Raw genomic sequence first — 18,388 nt, 5'->3', positions numbered from 1 at the left:
AGAGCAGAGATCTTATCCATTGAGATCCAAAGCTTCCACTGCTAGATCCAATGATTTAAACTCCAGTTGGACTCCTCTGGAACGCCCCTGAACCACCATGTCATAAGACGAGATAGCAGTATCTGAAAGGTTACAGTCCAAGCTGAACTTGCGTCCCGTACTTATAGCCAGTCTATGGTGTAAAGAACCTCTACATTTGGTGTTGTCCATGTGGCTTGGCTGATATTTCTGTAGCAGAATGTAAATATTGTGTATCTTAAACCTAAGTATATGATTTAGTTAAGCAATATAACAACCCTTTAAATTGACACTGCACTCTACTAATCCTTAGGTTAAGTTATGTAAGCCTGCATGGGGTTTTATTTTTCTTCAGACTCCTGGTCCAGCCACGGCTTGGCCAGTGGTTGAATTGCTATTGTTTCTAGAGCATGTGACCAGATCTGGAGTTTCACGTACTCCAACATTGTTTTTCCTGGTCACTGCTACAATTTCAACTCTTGACTGCAACAATTTCAACTCTGTCTGCTTTATCACAGCACTGCACTTATTGGAGTCTTTGAAGCACTCACTTGCCACTGGTGGTTTAGACAGTGGATTACCTGCATCCCTGAGACGAGGGTTTTATCACCTGATCCATCATCCAAGAGAACAAATCCCTGAACCCTTTACAAGTATTCGTCTGTGTTCAAACTTGACGTGATACCGCTGTTACATTTCCACGATCACTTTGGTTGAAATTAGGTTGCAAGGCTAGAAAGTCCTGTAGCATGACTTGTGCTGACTTATCGAAGATCTGGTGACCTACACAGACCATGTGATCTCTATCACCCTTATGGCTGGTGTCATCCAAACGGCTGGTGTACACCTGGCTAATCCGGTGGTGGTATAGACAAGCCCCAGACGACGACAACTCCGACATATCCGAAGACTTCGAGGCCCTGCTGCAGAAGTGTCGCCCCATGTTGCTTTCCGACCGAGGAGAAACAAATCCTGGAGCAATCGGGACACACCTTCTACTTAACGCTACCAGATCCCCAAACAGTTTCTCGAACTCTATTTGCTGTGCTTTCACCCCACTAGTAGAAGCCGGGCAAAATAGTCGATTTCGTCTACATCTACCCACCCCACCAATTTCACCCTCGGCGGCAAACTCCTCAATCATTCTAGCCGATGACATGCGATCCGGTCCCAAGGACAGGCACAACCAATGCACCGACTGTCTCGCCACTCTATCGGAACTGCCTGCTCTCTTTGGACCCGACAACTCTACGTGCAAAGTCGCGGCGCCATCGACCACTCGCCGACAGCAAGAAATGTGTTCTCTGGGAAAAGAAAGCCGATAGACTACATAATAATTCACCCAGGAGCGACTCCCACTCGAGGTTTCCCGAAGAGATCGTGGTCGACAGCTGTTTCGCAAAATATAGAGAACCTTATGCGACAACGCCTGTGCTTTCTGGAGCATACGGTATGCACTCCTCGCCAGCAAATTGGTGGACCGTTGTCCGTGCAAGGAGAAAGAGTCTTGTATCTTCCGGCAGCTATCGGGGAAGCAGAGGTACCACAGGGACGGGCAATATTTGGCATACCCCATTGCCCAACTATGGCGGACCCAAGGATATGGAAGTAGCACCCCCTCCATGCAGCGAACACCAAAAAGCCGCGAACGTCCCAGAAGGAGAGTCTACATGTGCAAAAGTTTGCTGTAGCGAGATACAAAGGGAAGAACCGGCTGTTGTTGTTACTTCGATCCTCGACTGGGGAAACGATTCCAGTCCACGGCTACAAGATACGAAACGGATTCGGGCCGCCCGGTGGAATAGAAACGCCACCTACGGTTGAAGCGGGGAACCGTTTCTGTGCACGCCAGCAAAATCTGCTACTCGCCTATATGTCGGAAAGAAAGACGATAGAGAAGTAGAATTGCTCGCTTCCTGACCTTGGCGAGAATAGGTTCTATGGGTCCTGCACCACAGGGCTAGGAGAGTAGACCCTCCAACAGCTCGCCTAGTATTTTTGCAGATGCAGTCGCTGGCTGGGGTTGCAAGGCGAATGGAGTCGTACATTTGTTCAGGGCCCGCTTTCAGTATTCCAACTGCTTTTCGTGGAAATCGTAGGTAACGGAAAGTATACCCTACTACATTACTTTTTCCCCAAAGCTGCATGCCACTCTCTACCTCCATATGGAAGGGATCCCCACGTTTGGTCTTGGATGTTTCTACCTTCTCTGCCCGGTGTGTGGAGGGGGTGCGAAGGAGAGGAAACTGGTTTGCTGTGCTTCCAGGTCTTGTACACAACCTTCCAGAGAAAAACGGCCGGCTAGCAAAGGTAAGGTCCACCTTTGGGCTGTTTCTAGCATCTGCCGCACCTTCTGGATATCCAGGCGGGTCTAACTGCTGTATTCCTCCTCAGGCGTTTTCTATTTCTCTTCTCCATTAAGGTCCTTGTCCTTTACCCGACAAGATGTCGACCAACAAATTTGTGGCTTGCTCCCGCGAAGAGCGACTAGCGATATTACGTGGTTTTGCTCCGCACGAGCCGACATCGCCGCTGTTTGCTCCCACACGAGCCTCTAGCCTCCCAAGCGTCGTGGAAGTCCTGGATGGTGAGAGCATGATAAAACTCTGCAGCAGGCAATATATGCTGCTGGTAGGCCGGCTCGCTAAGGGGCAAGATGGCATGAGCAGCAAAGCTGCTATTGGTAGGCGTTAGCGCTAAGCGGCAGGCAATGTGTGTACAATGCTGAGGGGCCAGCGCTTCACTCTCCGGTGGTGCGCTAGGCCCAGTTCGATAGCTGTGCTGGCCAGCAATATCGCCCGATGCTTTGTTGAGGCTCTACAGCGGGCTCTACGCTCATATGTCGTAGAGTCGCGTGGACCCAATGCGAGGCGCTTTTGACTTTCGGCTTGCTGGGAGCACCTCGAAAGGGGAGCGTGATATCTTGGATCTTTTCTCCGGAAGACAAAATCTCTTCTTGGTGGCATGGTTGGTTTTTCCTGGGAATATATACTCCATACTTCCTACTTGTCTATATGCATCCCTAATCCTCTCCCAGGAATCCCAATCCTCCCAGGGAATCCCAATCCTCCCCAGGAAACTCCTAGCAATGCTTAGCGGAATGCTTAGCAAATGCTTAGCAATGCTTAGCAATGCTTAGCAAATACTAAGCAATGCTTAGAAATGTAGCAAATGCTTGGCAAAGACAAGCAAACTTCTGAGTTCTGTCTAGTGTGCCCTGAAAGTTTGTCTGAGTGTGCCCTAGTTTTGCCTAGTCTGCACCTAGTGTGCCCTAGTTTCCCATATAGACAATTTTTTTGCGACTGTAGATATATAGTACAACCAAATGCCTCCAAAAGACAACTATCACGGCTACCAAGTGGAGGAAGATTAAGCAAGATGCGTGGAAAAGTCCCAGCACAAGAAGCGGGAGAACGATTCGGCATCGGTTTCCAATCGACTACGCAAAATATGGAATACGGCCTCTGGAACCGTCTACCAGCACCACTGGAGAGATAGCTCCAAATCGGCGTCAACCCCAGCACAGGCTGGCGGTGCCTGCCGCGCTATCTGCGCCCTTCTCGGAGACATCTGCCCGGCGGCGTATTTGCCAGCCAGCGAGCCGTATCTACCAGCAGCATAGTGCCTGCTGCAGAGGGACGACTCTTCTCACCATCCAGGACTTCTAATAAGGCAGGGCAGGCTAGAGGCTCGTGTGAGCAAACAGCAGCGATGTCGGCTCGTGTGGAACCAAACCCACTTGAATCGTTGCCGGCTGCGTGGTAGGTATAAACCACGAATTTGTTGAGTATCGACATCTTGTGCGATTGCTGGACAAGGAGACGGCGAGGAAGAGGAAATAGAAAGCGTCGAGGGAGGAACAAGAGGAGTACCCTGTCTGGATATCCAGAAGGTGCGGCAGATGCTAGAAACAGCCCAAGGTGGACCTACCTTTAAGCTAGCCGCTACTTTTCTCTGGAAGGTTATTATTACACAGACCTGGAAGCACAGCAAACCAGTTTCTCCTTCGCCGCACGCCTCCACACCGGCAGAGAAGGTAAGAAACATCCAAAGACCAAAGCGTGGGGATCCCTTCCATATGGAGTAGAGAGTGGTATGCAGCGTTTTGGGGAAAATAATGTAGTGGGTATGCCGTCGACGCCACGATTTCCCGCGAAAAAGCAGTTGGAAATCAGAAATGGCCTGGATTGAAGTGTCGACTCCATTAGCCTTTGCAACCCCCAGCCAGCGACTGCATCTGCAAAAATACTAGGACGAAAGCTGTTGAGGGTCTACTCTCCCTAACCCTGTGTGCGCAGGACCCATAGAACCTATTCTAAGCCCAAGGTCAGGGAAGCGGCAATTCTACTTCTCTATAGCGCTCTTTCTTTTTCCGATATAGGCAACGTAGCAGATTTTTGCCGGCGTGCACCCAGAAAGCGTTCCCGCACCAACCGTAGAAGATTCTATTCCCACCGGCGGCGAATAGTTTCTGTATCTTTAGTAGCCGTGAACTGGAATCGCGTTTTACCCAGTCGGGATCAAGTAGCAAATTAACAGCCGGTTCTTCCCTTTGTATCTCGCTACAGCAAACTTTTGCATTATGTAGACTCCTTCTGGGATCGTTAGCGGCGACTTTCGGTAAGTTACGCTGCATGGAGGGGGTGCTACTTCCATATCCTTGGTCCGCCATAGTTGGGCAATGGGGTATGCCAAATATTGCCCCTGCCCCTTGTGGTACCTCTGCTTCCCCGATAGCTGCGGGGAAGATACAAAGACTCTTTCTCCTTACACGGACAACGGTCCACCAATTTGCTGGCGAGAGTGCATACCGTATGCTCCAGAAAAGCACAGTAGCGTTGTCATCGTACAGGTTCTCTATATTTCTTGAAACGGCTGTCGAAGCTTAATACAGGTCTAACCGGGAACCTCAGGTAAATCAGCTCACCTGGGTGTAGTCTATCGCTTTTCCCAGAGAACACATTTCTTGCTGTCGACGAGTGGTCGATGGCGCCCGCACTTGCACGTAGAGTTGTCCGGTCCAAAGAGAGCAGGCAGTTCCGATAGAGTGGCGAGACAGTCGGTGCATTGGTTGTGCCTGTCCTGGGACCGGATCGCAGTCATCGGCGAATGAATGATTCGGAGTTTGCCGAGGGTCAGAAATTGGTGGGGTGGGTAGATGTAGACGAAATGCGACCATTTTGCCGCTTCTACTTCTAGTGGGCGCAGCACAGCAAATAGAGTTCGAGAACTGTTTGGGGATCTGGTAGCTGCTCGTGAAGGTGTGTCCCGATTGCTCCAGGATTTGTTTCTCTCGGTCGGAAAGCAACATGGGGCGACACTTCTGCAGCAGGGCCCAGCTGGCTGAAATTCGCACTTTTACTTAGGTCCAATGTTGTCAGCAAGGGCCACTCTAAGTTGTCGTGACATGGAAATGTGCTGTCCAGAGGTGACTTCCTCTTCAGAAATTCTTAGTCAGCAGGGTATTCTTCTGCTGAGGTGATCATGACTGATGGCTCTGGCCTTGAATTTGCATCTCGAAGAAGCCGTTTAGTTGTAGGAAGCGCAAACACTTCTCCTTGCTATGATAACCCCTTTATTAAATCTCCAAACAGCTTGAGAGCTTCAGATAACTCCTTTTATTTAACCAAACTTCAGCTCATGTGTGGGGATTCAAATTGATTTTAGAACTTGATGGACTGGGAGGATGTCAAGCTCCCCTGAGTTTACCAGGGCCTCTGCTGGTCTGTCCAATACATAAGCTGTGATCACAATAGGTGTCACTGGTTGTTTCCTGCCTTTTCTTAACTATCATAACAGACCGCAAATGATGAAGATGAGCAGGCATCACATCTGGTGACAAAGGAACACAGAGAATCTATGCATGCACAATATTGATCATTGGGATCGGGATGAGACATCAATTTGTCACATTTACCACAGTTCTTTGTGCCCAAAGGTGAGGAAGAGATATCCTTAGTGCCCTTAGGTTTACCCATCATATAATCAAATCACAAGTTTCTGCAAATAAGGCAATCAAGGGTTAGACGGACATCTTCATAAGAATTATACTTCATGTCAAGTCATATTCCATTGAAAATGCAAAAGTTTTATCGCACTAACCTGAAATACTGTCAGATAGCTTTGTCTTAGTTTCCTTCAGGTCTCTCAAAGCATCCTCAAGTTCCTTCACAAAATTTGTGCTCAATGTTGTCATACCACCCTGCAATGAGGAAAAACACATTTTGGCACAAGACATCAAACCATTTCATGCTATCTATCCAAAATAGATCAGCTCTGTAGATCAGCTTAACAAGACACACAAGACAGGGGAGACAGCCAAAGCTTAAGGAATCGTACTGAATGCTTTCAGAGTTATGCTTGAACTGAAATGATTATGGACAGATGTACAGACAGAGGATGCAGCAACTATCCTGCAAATAATGCAGAGTGATATGAAGGTCATCCTAATTTAGCATAACTAACTCTTGATGGTTCAAAACACACTAAACATCGCTTGTTTTGTACAATTTCAGCAGGGCTTTCAGTAACAAAATAAATTAAAGTATAGATGGCAAATATAATGAATTACCCTGTACTTCTCATACTTCCTCAACAATGCCTTCACAGTGGCATGGCTGTGTATCTCTTCAGAATCAATGGCATATTTCAGCTTGATGTTCTCGTCAAGACTGAGAAATAGGAGTTAAGACATGAAAATCAGTTGTGACTAACAATAACTATTCAATGGCTTGTGCAATATTTCTGTTAAGCCTCACTGACATGTATGGAAAACTTTTTACGTCTTTAGGAAAGCCTTTACAGCAATACAAACCATTCAATATTTCCACTTGAAAATTAAACAATAGTTATCTTCCTTGTGTATCATTAAAGAATGCTACTTCTATTACATCATATCTATTATTTTTGTGTGCTGGTGGTACTCACACTATAAATCCTAAGATTTTCAACAGATGTTTCGCTTCACATAGAGTTACTGATTAATCCAAATGCAGTCAGCATAGTTCACCCAAAACATACAGCACATACACAAAGCAGAATAAATATCACTTCCTTTCCCCCAAAATAGAATATACTTGATGCCTGTTATATTGGGAAGTAAAAGGACATTTACACAGTATAACTGTTGTATCCAATTTGTTGCATGAAACACGTAGAATCATGTGAAGATGCAAGATGGTCCAACTTGCTGGATATAAGTTATAAAAACTTGTCACATGCACTATTCATGCATACACAAGTTTCCCACAAGCCGCCATTCAAAATGTGTACAGATTCACATGATATTTACTCTGGTAACGTCTGTCAGACCAAAGTTTCACCACTCAGTGATGGACCTATGGATAGTAGATAGAATGAACCTGTAACAAATTGTATTTTTCAACATGTCTGCCGGTCTAATTGTCTAGATCAAAGACGTATATACGTCTTTGCCTAGATTAAAATTTTCACAGAGTTTTTTTCAAACTACAGGCTATGTAACTGTTTATTGTAGGCCTAGATCAGATTAGGTCCTAGTACCCTTTTATAACTCAAAAGGCATCAAGCATTTCAATAGGCCTAGATCAGATTAGGTCCTAGTACCCTTTTATAACTCAAAAGGCATCAAGCATTTCAATACACTTTACAGTTTTGCATTCTTACGGAAAGTGTCTGTAATGGTATGCCATGAACATATATCTTAGGCAAAGCATAAGTACTATAAATGCCATATAGAAACCCATTTTGTCATTTTACCAATGCCCCATTTTCAAGCTAATTGTTTATTCAAATGACCAATGGCTACACACCCCTCCCCCACCCACCCTCTAAATCTAATAACCCTATAAACCTTTCCGAAAGGTCAAAAGAACACTGAAGTGAACCTCCATGTTGAACAGTGTTTACAAAATCATCATGCCTTTCACATGACATATATTTGACACTCACCTACCATACATACAATCAATTCATCATACTATCAACAATTAATTTACCAATTGTCTAAGTTACTAAATCAAATTGTTCAAATTAATTTGGAAGAGATGATCACAAGTGGAACCAATCCTGCACTCTGAAACCTACCCGTGTGCCTCATAGGCCTAGTTTAATGTATTGACATTATATTCTTTATTAAGATTATATGATTATATGCATAATACAATAATCATTGCAAATTTTGGGAGCAAAATTGTGTCCACTGAGGAAAGCATTCATATGTCGTTACACTTAGTCCCAAGGATAGAATGAGAAACATAAATAGAAACATGTTGATTTCTGAATGATTCTGATTACTTGGCACATATGTATAAGTGAGCCCTGCATCAACGAAAATATTACTCTGAACTTCCCTCTCACTGACATCAGTAAATACACTACCAGCTACCAGTAATGATGTCACATATTAAACATCACTTCATTGTACATAAGGGGGCAGTGGGGTAGTCAAATGGTTAAAGCGTTGGCTCGTCACGCCGAAGACCCAGGTTCGATTCCCCACATGGGCACAATGTGTGAAGCCATTTCTGGTGTACCCCACCATATTGCTGGAATATTGCTAAAAGCGGCGTAAAACCAAACACACCCATTGTACTTTTTTTTTGTCAGGTGCAGGTGATTCATTCAATATCAGCATAGTTATGCCCTTTTCTTTGCTAATCCAGACCTCTTAGCCACATACACCATACACAACCACACAATTCTAACACATCATTTTGCCGTCTAGATAATTCTGTATTTTGTTCACTCACAGTTCACATAAACCTGGCAAACAAATACTTTTTCTTCCACCAACTTTAGTGATGTTCAGGAAAACATATTTATCAACACCGAAACACTGTGATTTAGCATGGTTTCAACTGACCAACAGGATTTAGAATACTTTGAAAGTGAAGGGGAACTTTGTAGATATTCATAGTGTGATGGTAGAATTAACGGCAGTAACATAAAAGAGAAATGTAATCATAACAATTACTAATACTAGTTAGTGATAGGCTAGTTCTAAAATGACTTATGATATAATTATGTTCTAATGATGTCTAGAAGACATATGACAAAGGTATTCAAGGATACAGCTCCTTGTATCTTCTTTGGTATTCCAGCAAAGTCTTTCTCCGTGTCTGTAACCTCAACTACAAAAGAAATTAAAGTGTACATTTCAATATCTCTGTTACACATGTCAACTGAAAAAAGACGCATGAACATAACAATAGCTTCAATATCACATTTAAAAAGTTTAGTGTAACTGCATGTAGCTCATCTGGATAAAAAGTCATCAGTGAAAATGTCAACAAAGACAGCTACTCTGAGCTCCAGATAGAAGCTGTAGTTTCAAGAAGTGTACCCATATGTCTTTATAGTTCTTTATTTACGATATTTATCAAAGGCGTCACCTATACTGTAAAGCTCTCTGTCTGGTTTAAGGTACTTTGCTGTTGTGAGCTTATGTGTCTCCTGACACTTGAGGCAGAACATGAACATTACTGCAAATTACAAGTTACCAAAAACAACATTTCAGTAGAACTATTTCAGAAGATGTTCACTGATTGGTAAGTAAAATGCATAATTCTGATTGATGTGTCAAAGCACCCTGGATATGGTTTGTGTGACTCCTAAGCTTTAAAATGTTAAGAGGCTAAATGGTGGAGAGACACTGTTAGTATGTCATGAAAAAGAACAAGTAATTTTTTGCATGCAAAGTAGATTCAAAGTGAAATGCAGTTGGTAAACATTTGGGTATGTCAATTCATTCATGTCAGAAAACAGTGAGGATAAAGCAAATGTACGCATTATTTTAACACCACCTGAAACCAAGGGCAATTTTTTAAATTTTGGAACAGACAGGCAATCATTCTCTAGCATATTGGAATGCACATGTAAAACATGTACATGTTTTTCTCACAGTGTCTCAAAACTACAAGGTTGCATGAACTGTTCATATAACCCCTCAGGAAAATCCTATTTTCCTTATATCTATATGGGGTACCACCTTCTTTTTTGGAGAAAAAGGAAAAAAAGATGGATTTGCAAGCATGCATAGAAAATGTTCCTTCTTGAAAATGTTTCCTTAAAATGTTAAGAATACATCATGTGGATTCGACACTGTAGGAGGGTCTTGTCCTGTGGCCTTGAAAGCTCTAAGAATCACTCTTCTCATCCAAAAGGATATAGCTGTTCGAGAGACAAATGTAAATATATGGCGAGACAAATATTTTCATAAACTTTCTTCTTCTCAAAGACATTATTTGCAGATAAATGTAAAGATGTAAAGTAGTAATACTGGAAAATTCAATACATCTTCTGTATCTTCCTAAAACGATTTTAGAGCTGGGATGTGAAAACAGGTACTGTAAATCATGAAATTAATGCGTCACAAGTTTAATGCGAGTGCGAGGGTCTAGTCTAAAATGCGTACGAAATTAATGCGAGCTCAGGAATCTGTGTCTATGATAAAATGTGACACCCTGAATCTTTGTTGTTCATTTTTCTTTTCACACTTATTACCAAATAACCTGAATTGAGCTTGTTAAGCAATGAATGGAAATGAGCTGACGATGTTTTGATTACGTGATTGCTTGCTGCTACTTGTCTTATGACAACATTTATAAACATAATCTGATTTGAAAGACGCAAGTCATCTACCAAGGTACAAACAACAAACAAGTGGCTGGAGAATGTCCGGTCTGAATGATGTGCTTGAGTGACTTTAAACACTGACCAGTGATTGTAACCAGTGATAATTACATGTGGCTTGAGATACCTGTAATGAGGAAGTGACCTGTATTGGTGTAATGTGTACCGTCAACACTTTCGCTATTGTTACATAATTTGCTGATGACAAATGAAACATACAACTTTATGGATGACAACTTCTGGTTTATTTGCATTGAGCGACGTTTTGATGTAGATTCTTACATCGTTATCAAGCTAAAAGTGAGTACAACCAAATGGTGAGGAGCATATACACATGGTATGTTGTCACAAGCAGCAGATTAACATTAACAACAGCATGTAATAGAATAGAATAGCATGTCGTCCTCAGAAAAGACCAAGATCCCACCTCACTACTCCAGACCTCAACACCCAACATTCCAGGATCAAGTTCACCATGGAGACAGTGAACAACAACAAACTCCCCTTCTTAGATGTCCTTGTTTCCAGATACAGGATAATAATAATAATTAGTCCATTTATATTGCGCTAAATCCACACCGACAGCATGCTCATAGCGCAGACAAGATAGAATTTAGGAGTCATTTTAAAAACATAGAGAAAACGTATGTCTTTAGGTTTGATTTGAAACATGTGACTGTTGGGCTTGTTCTAAGGTGAGCTGGTAGCTCATTCCAGTTCATCGCGGCCGCCACTTGAAAGGAACGAAAACCATAGGATTTCAACTTCCATTTTGGAATGTGAAGTAAGTTTTTGTCACTGGAGCGAAGCTGTCTGCATGGAAGATATGGTTTGAACAGTTCTTTTAGATAGGCTGGAGCAGTGCCTAGTATGCACTGGTAGACGAGGGTTAAAACTTTAAAGTTCACTCTAGCTCTAGGATCCAAACAAGATCCAAACCACAGTCTACAGAAAACCCACCCGTTCCGACCAGTACATTCATTTCAACTCTAACCATCCCCCTAAAACCAAGTCTGGTATCATCTCAACCCTGACAAGGCGCGCCAAGAAGATTTGCTCAGCAGCGATGACCTAGAGCATTAACTTAACCACCTACAACATGTCTTCACCAACCTCAACCAGTATCCCACCAACCTAGTCAAGAGGACCATCTCCATCACACTCCAGGACAAACCCAAAATGACGAAGCATGAAGCCGCCCCCATTAGGATTACCCTTCCTTATATTGGCAAGCCTCCCACCAAATCAACAGACTTCTCAAGCACAAAGCAGGTATCGACACCATCTTCTCTGGTTCTCCAACCCTCAGGACCATTCTCCAGGCCAATGGCCGTAATCCACCCTCCACTAAGCAACCCCCCAAAGGAGTGATTTACAAGATTAACTGTGAATGTGGTGATTCTTATATAGGTGAAACCTCCCGTCCCATTGACGCCCGCATAAAATAACACAAAACCTCTACAGCTAAGGCAGACAGCAAATCAGCCCTCTCAGATCACCAGCAAAAGTTCCCTACCCATCAAATCAAGTTTGACGAATTCGAAGTCCTATCAACCAATAATCAGGACTTCACAAAAAGAAAACTGTTGGAAGCCATCGAAATCCGCCGCCATAAACCTTTGATCAACCATGACCAAGGATACTACATCCCATCAGCCTATGAAGAACTAATCAAGCTATAGACCATCAATAGCACCCTGTCTATTTGTTGTTACTACTTAATCCCCCTGTTTATTGGCTTCATCACTAGTGCTATTTGTTCTTTTAGTTCCCTACTGGCCTCTTCCAGTTATGTACCACTTGTTATTTCTATTACATGCTGTTGTTAATCTGCTGCTTGTGACAACATACCATGTGTATATGCTCCTCACCATTTGGTTGTACTCACTTTTAGCTTGATAACGATGTAAGAATCTACATCAAAACGTCATCAAAAGTTTTCATCCATAAAGGTGTATGTTCCATTTGTTGACTCACCAACTTCTAGAGTGCCGATCAAACAATTAATTTGCTGATGAATAAGTTCAATTAGTGTCATGAAAATAGTCCTCATTTGTCAATTACCTTTATGAGAGATGTCTAAATTAAGTTATATTATGTATTAGTATGATTAATGTTAACCTGAAGACGATAGAGACGACAAGAGATTTTCGTTTTGTCTTATATTAAGTTCTGAAATGTGTCATTATAATAATGCGAATATGTGTGAGAAATCCAAGGTATTATCAACGAGACTGTAGATCAATATCACACTCGAGACGAAGATGGAGATAAAGTACTAAAGATAAATGAACAATTGGTTTTTCGAATGACTCATGTGCAGTATTCGAGGCCACACAATAAAATATTCATCCCAGAAAAAGAAAGAAAGACTAAAATTAGAAGAAGAATACAATGAAACACTTGAAAGTCTTGAAGTAAAATTAGACAGTACTGACAGTGAACAGACTAAGTCAAAATTGATACAAGAAATTAATATATCCCACCGTAACATGAATTCGGCATTCTCCTGTTTTCGGCGATCGTACTTCTCGCGTGATTTCACCCGAACGCGCACAAGGTCACGGGTCAGTATGCAAATTTCCTGAAAGGAGGTCACGTCAACTCGCTCCGTGAAAAAACTTTTCAATAATGGAAATCAGGAAGGTAATAATAACAAAAAAATAGCAGTACCTAAATAATAACATGAATTTTCTTAATACTTTATTTTACCTCATTATAAAGCTGTGTAAATAAGGTAAATGAGCCGACTATCAATCTTCGTTTGCATCGTCTGCTAGCCGATGATGTTTGTCAACATTATATCACGTGACTTGTGACGTAAGATGCCACTCGATTAAAAAACTACGAAAACATTTTCGGGCCATCCTTATCCATAGCATGTCGTGTTTTCAACTCAACGTTAACTCCTGTTAACATTTTGTCATCTTTCACAAAATCAGGAATCTTCCCCTGCAACCCCGAAGTGATTGATGACTTGGCTGTAATGCCGGCCCGATCTTTCTCTAGACCGACACCCACGGTTTCAAGTTCAACAGGTACGCTCGTACAGGACACCGACGACAGACTGGATACTGCAAGGACATTCTTGGAATGTCGGGGTGGAGAAGTTTTGAGAAATGTTCAAACATACAAGCCAAGGAACACCATCAGTAAAATCATTGGCGGGAAAGTCATCACAGATCAGGCAGTTGTTGACAGGATAGCCAGGCACAAGAAACGGCATCCAGAGAAACGGAAGGCTGATAAGGAAGTCGGCAAGGGGAAGAAGAAGTCAAGCGGCACTACATCGTTGTCAACATCGTCCCTGTTGTCTAAAGGGAATTCTGCCTAGAATAAGTCAAAAGGGAAAGGACCTGCATGCAAGAAACGCAACGCTCAGCCCCCCATCAACAACCTTCTCAGACAGTTTTCCGACAGTGCAACTGATGACGACGAAGTACGCTGTGTGAGCGGAAAATTTACACCCGATCCATTGCATCGTTGTGACTCAATCACATTTGTGAAATGGGCACAGTGTGACAAATGTGGTCACTGGGTTCACCTTGTCTTTTGTACAAGTGTCACCGTTTTATGTACACATGCAGCATTTTTCTGTCCCCACTGTGATCACAGCCCAGTGGAAGAGTGAACTGCATTCATAAACTGTCATCAACAGTGTATATAACCTGTTTGGATTTCATCATTATCTGTGCTTGAAATTGTTGAACTGACATTTTATTTTAACTCTTAAAGATTGACAAGAGACTAGAAGACACGAATTTGCCTTGATGAATTATATCCACATTGGAACACCAGAGATATTCTGTGTATAAAACTGCGCCGAAAACTGGTGGAGTAATGCTAAAGTTGCCAAATATAGAACGTTATGGTCATGGCGGCCTTGCTCAACCGACGAAGCCGAGAGAATCATAAAAAAAGTAAGAGGAAACACCTTGGCTAACGTACTTTGTCTTGAATGTAAAATATTTTTATTACGATAGCATGGTTACATATGTACCGCAACTTGCTGTTACGTCGCCGAAAACAGGTGAAACTGGGATAATAAAAGATCAGCAACTTGAATTAAATAAATACAAAACAGAAGGGATTATATTGGATTGAGATTGTATAACCTGCTTAAATCATGCTGTTAAGCAAGTCTCGGAATTCACCAAATATCAAAAAAAAATTTGCCTTGATGTCATCAGCTTGTTGGGTTTTTTTTCAAGAGAAGCCCTGTGGTGATTTTTGTTGTGATTTTAGACAAAGTATTGAAGAAATATGTGCTTGTGTTACAGATTTGTCTTTTTTAAGAGTTCAAAGGGTGATCTTCTCTAAATGTTTTGGATCTTTTCAGATTCGCAGTGTTGCCACTGTATCTGATTCCTGCATTGCAAATTTGACATATTGCCATAAACATTTCCTGTACAGCTGGCCGACTTTTTTAGCGTGTATAAATTGAGCGATTTTCGTTTTCGCCTTCCCGCGAATGCTGTCGCCTTTCCAATTAACATAAACAATGGGAGAGCGAATGTTTGTTGAAGTCCCTTCCATGCATGAACTGGCGATGTCGACAACAAAACAACTAGTTCATTTAGATATTTGATTAAATGTAACATGACAAATTGTGCCTTTTTTCTGACAAACAATAACAAATTTATTCACATGTTGTGACGCATCTTCACATATGAAACAGTCATTAAGCAAGTTTCAGAGCGTACGATGCCCTTTCAGCATACTCGATGACAGAGACGTGCCCGTGTCAAGTCTGGTCTTCAAGTCATCCAGTTTTCGCTGAAGGTCTTGATAGTTCTTCTTTTTAGGAGGGAGACATTGTCCAGTGGTGTATTGAACCAAATGCACTTCTGTTGTCTTATGTTCCTTCATCAGGACTTGAATCAGTTCGAAAATATTCGGGTGGGCTCCAATAACCAACATCATTTGCTTTTCACTTACTAATGTGATACATATAATTTCCAACACAGAGATATCTGCCGCCTCTACAAGTGGAAAGATATTTGTACTTGAGTTGTGCATTCGCCATGATGATAGTGATGGTAAACTTCGAAACAGACCCATTTATAAGAAACTTTAATTGCCTTGCTATCATAGATAATTGATACAAGCTCATGATGACACATACTTATAAAACTAAACGAAAAAAATTTCACTTTTCTCCAAAAACATTCATGATTTATAATGTGTTCACCACTGCAATTTCAACTAGGTAAGTCGATAATCCTTTCGTTAATCCCTCCAACAAACATGACTAAAACAACACCAAACAGTCACCTTAACGTGAATACCTGAAACTAAAAGGTCACCTTAATGCGAATACCCCACCTAATTGTAGATTGGGTTTTGTCTTTTTGAAGCTTGGTAGAACAAAACTGTATTGTGGATCCAATCATAACAATTCACAAAGAGGCGGCTGATAAAAAAGCCATCATTTTCTTTCAATTACTTTCTACCCATTTTTAACATCGGATCAATATCCTGTGAGCTCTTTTAGTAGAGACACCACAGTCAAGATCATTCAGCTCAAAAGATGTGTTGTTTCAGCAGAGATCTAAGAAATACAAATGTTAGAGCCAAGGGACAGACAACAGGACCGCAACATAATGCTAATATTTTCAGTTCAGAGCAAATCTGAGGTTTTTATCTTTCATGAAACTATAATCCTCCTGAAGCCTCAGTGCTGCCTCTGTGGTCAAGTAGGTACAGCATCTGACCAGAGATTCTAATTCTAATTTCCCAAACTATTCCATGGCTGGGAAATTTAAACAAAAATTATTGGAATGACTGACCAGCATGAACCTGTAAATATTCAGAAATGAGGGTGGGGTGATTACAATGTGTGTGACTGTGTATCACTGTTATAATTGTCAATGGTTGGTATTCTGGGTCCAGACTTGAGTATTCACAGGCAATGATGACAAAGCTGGAATACTGCTGACATTAGTAGAACAACATTCCCTCAATGAACTGTGAAATAGAAAACCTTTAAATATATTGTTGTGAATAACAAGATCTGCTTTTGCTATAAAAAATACCTCAAATGATAACCTATTGAGTGAGAGCTCTAACCTATGTGCATAGGCTTACAACCATTCTAAGTCTAAATAGCTCTTGACAAACCTCAGTTATCTTTATTCTTTCTGAACGCTGCTTTTGTAACTGTTCAAGCTTGGCTGCCTGTTTCTTGTCCCTGTATGTGGAGTGTCTACACAACTCATCAGATTTGGAAAGACCAACAGTGAAAGAGACATCATCTGCAACATTATAAAGAAAATAAATAAATTTCAGCTTCAAGCACTGCATAAACTTGTCAGATAAACAGTAGTACTAACGTATAGACTACGTGTGAAATACAGTCAATTCATCCTTTTGTTTATTTCTTCATTCATTCCAGCTCGGTTTTATTAATTTCTTGTTCTGAACACCTGTTCTGAATACATCCTATAATCCTATAGCACAGACTAGACAACTTGTTCAAATACAGTTCAAACATACTACTTTCGAAGACGAAAGTCAAAAAGGATGCAAAGGATGATTGACTGCAACAGAAATTAGAAGTAAATATATTGTCTACAACTGTGGCTTATCAAAATGGGCAATAAGCATAAAACACATTTATCTGTTGAGAAATGAAAGTCTTTTCATAACATTTTGTATCACCTCTACACACGAGGTCCTTCTACATTCTACTCTGCATGATATCTGCATGAGCAAGTGACACTACATGCACAACTGAATTAGAGTGACCTCCCATGGTCTAGTGAGAATTACATAAAGCGCTCGTAAAATACTTGATCATTTTGGCCTCAACAACTAACATAGTTGTGTTGTGTTGTATCATTCCACAGTAGAAAATGTGATCATTCGTAGGCCAATCTTCATTTCACATAATATGACTGCAAGTTTTGTACTAATGACTTTTCCTGCAGTCCTATATTATGTGATAGCATAAATATGCAGAAATATGATTTGTCACATTGCACGGTTCAACAACTGTTTTTATGACATATGGTTTTCCACCATATTCATTGGCCCACAAATGGTCACACATAATTCAACAGAAACAAATACTTACTCCATGTCAGTAATATTAGTATGCATTTTAATATATTAAAAGAAACAAAACTGAAGTGGGGAAAAGAGATAACTCCTGACAGATGAATGCCATCATTTAAAAAACAAAATTTTGTGTCAGATTTCAATCAGCAACAACAAATATTTCAAACAGCTCAGTAACATTGATGTAATATTCTTAATATTCAAGAGAGTGTATATTTCTTAATTAGTCTGCAGGACATGGATCCACATAGAGACAAACAATGTATCAGACTTCATGAGAATCCGCAATCATGAATCATTTCCTTACACCCCTGATACCTCTGTTTCATGGGCGGCCATGCAGCTTCAATGTCTTAATGAGTTCAAACACAGAACATTCAATGGGTTTCCATTATCAAACACATGCTTTGCTGATAAGAGCTGGTGACTGATCTCTGTTGGTACAGGGTCAATTAATGAACTGGTACTTGTTTGGGAGAAAGGATTTGTTAAGACATGATCTGGTTGTCTCTTGCCAACTTCCTTAATCACAATCAATTGGCTACAGGGGAAGGAGGCACTGCATGTACTCATCCTGAATGTTGCAGGTTTCATAATGCTTAGCCCACTGAGGTACCATGCAGTCAGCAAGTACTGTGTTATAAACATTGTCCACTGCTTTCCAAGCAGACAATCTTTCCACTTGAACCTGCTGGTGGTC

The 18,388-nt window shown here is 41.5% G+C and overlaps 1 protein-coding gene across 4 annotated transcripts in view; it reads right to left on the bottom strand.

Annotated features, from left to right (window-relative positions):
* Positions 1–18,388, bottom strand: part of LOC124271753 (uncharacterized protein C20orf96-like) — a 167,948-nt gene that overhangs the window by 78,273 nt on the left and 71,287 nt on the right. For all 4 annotated transcript variants that reach the window (XM_046706918.1, XM_046706920.1, XM_046706917.1 and 1 more), the window contains 4 exons: positions 16,750–16,883; positions 9,070–9,128; positions 6,590–6,689; positions 6,121–6,220 (listed from right to left, as the gene is read on the bottom strand). In XM_046706918.1, the coding sequence (XP_046562874.1) occupies positions 6,121–6,220; positions 6,590–6,689; positions 9,070–9,128; positions 16,750–16,883 (393 nt within the window). The remainder of the gene's footprint in view (positions 1–6,120; positions 6,221–6,589; positions 6,690–9,069; positions 9,129–16,749; positions 16,884–18,388) is intronic.

The sequence above is a fragment of the Haliotis rubra genome, unplaced genomic scaffold (assembly GCF_003918875.1).
Source record: "Haliotis rubra isolate DU_JTF1 unplaced genomic scaffold, ASM391887v1 Scf163, whole genome shotgun sequence".
NCBI classification, from domain to species: domain Eukaryota; kingdom Metazoa; phylum Mollusca; class Gastropoda; order Lepetellida; family Haliotidae; genus Haliotis; species Haliotis rubra.
Note: the sequence above shows the minus strand (reverse complement) of the source record. Positions and strands in the feature narration are given on the sequence as shown.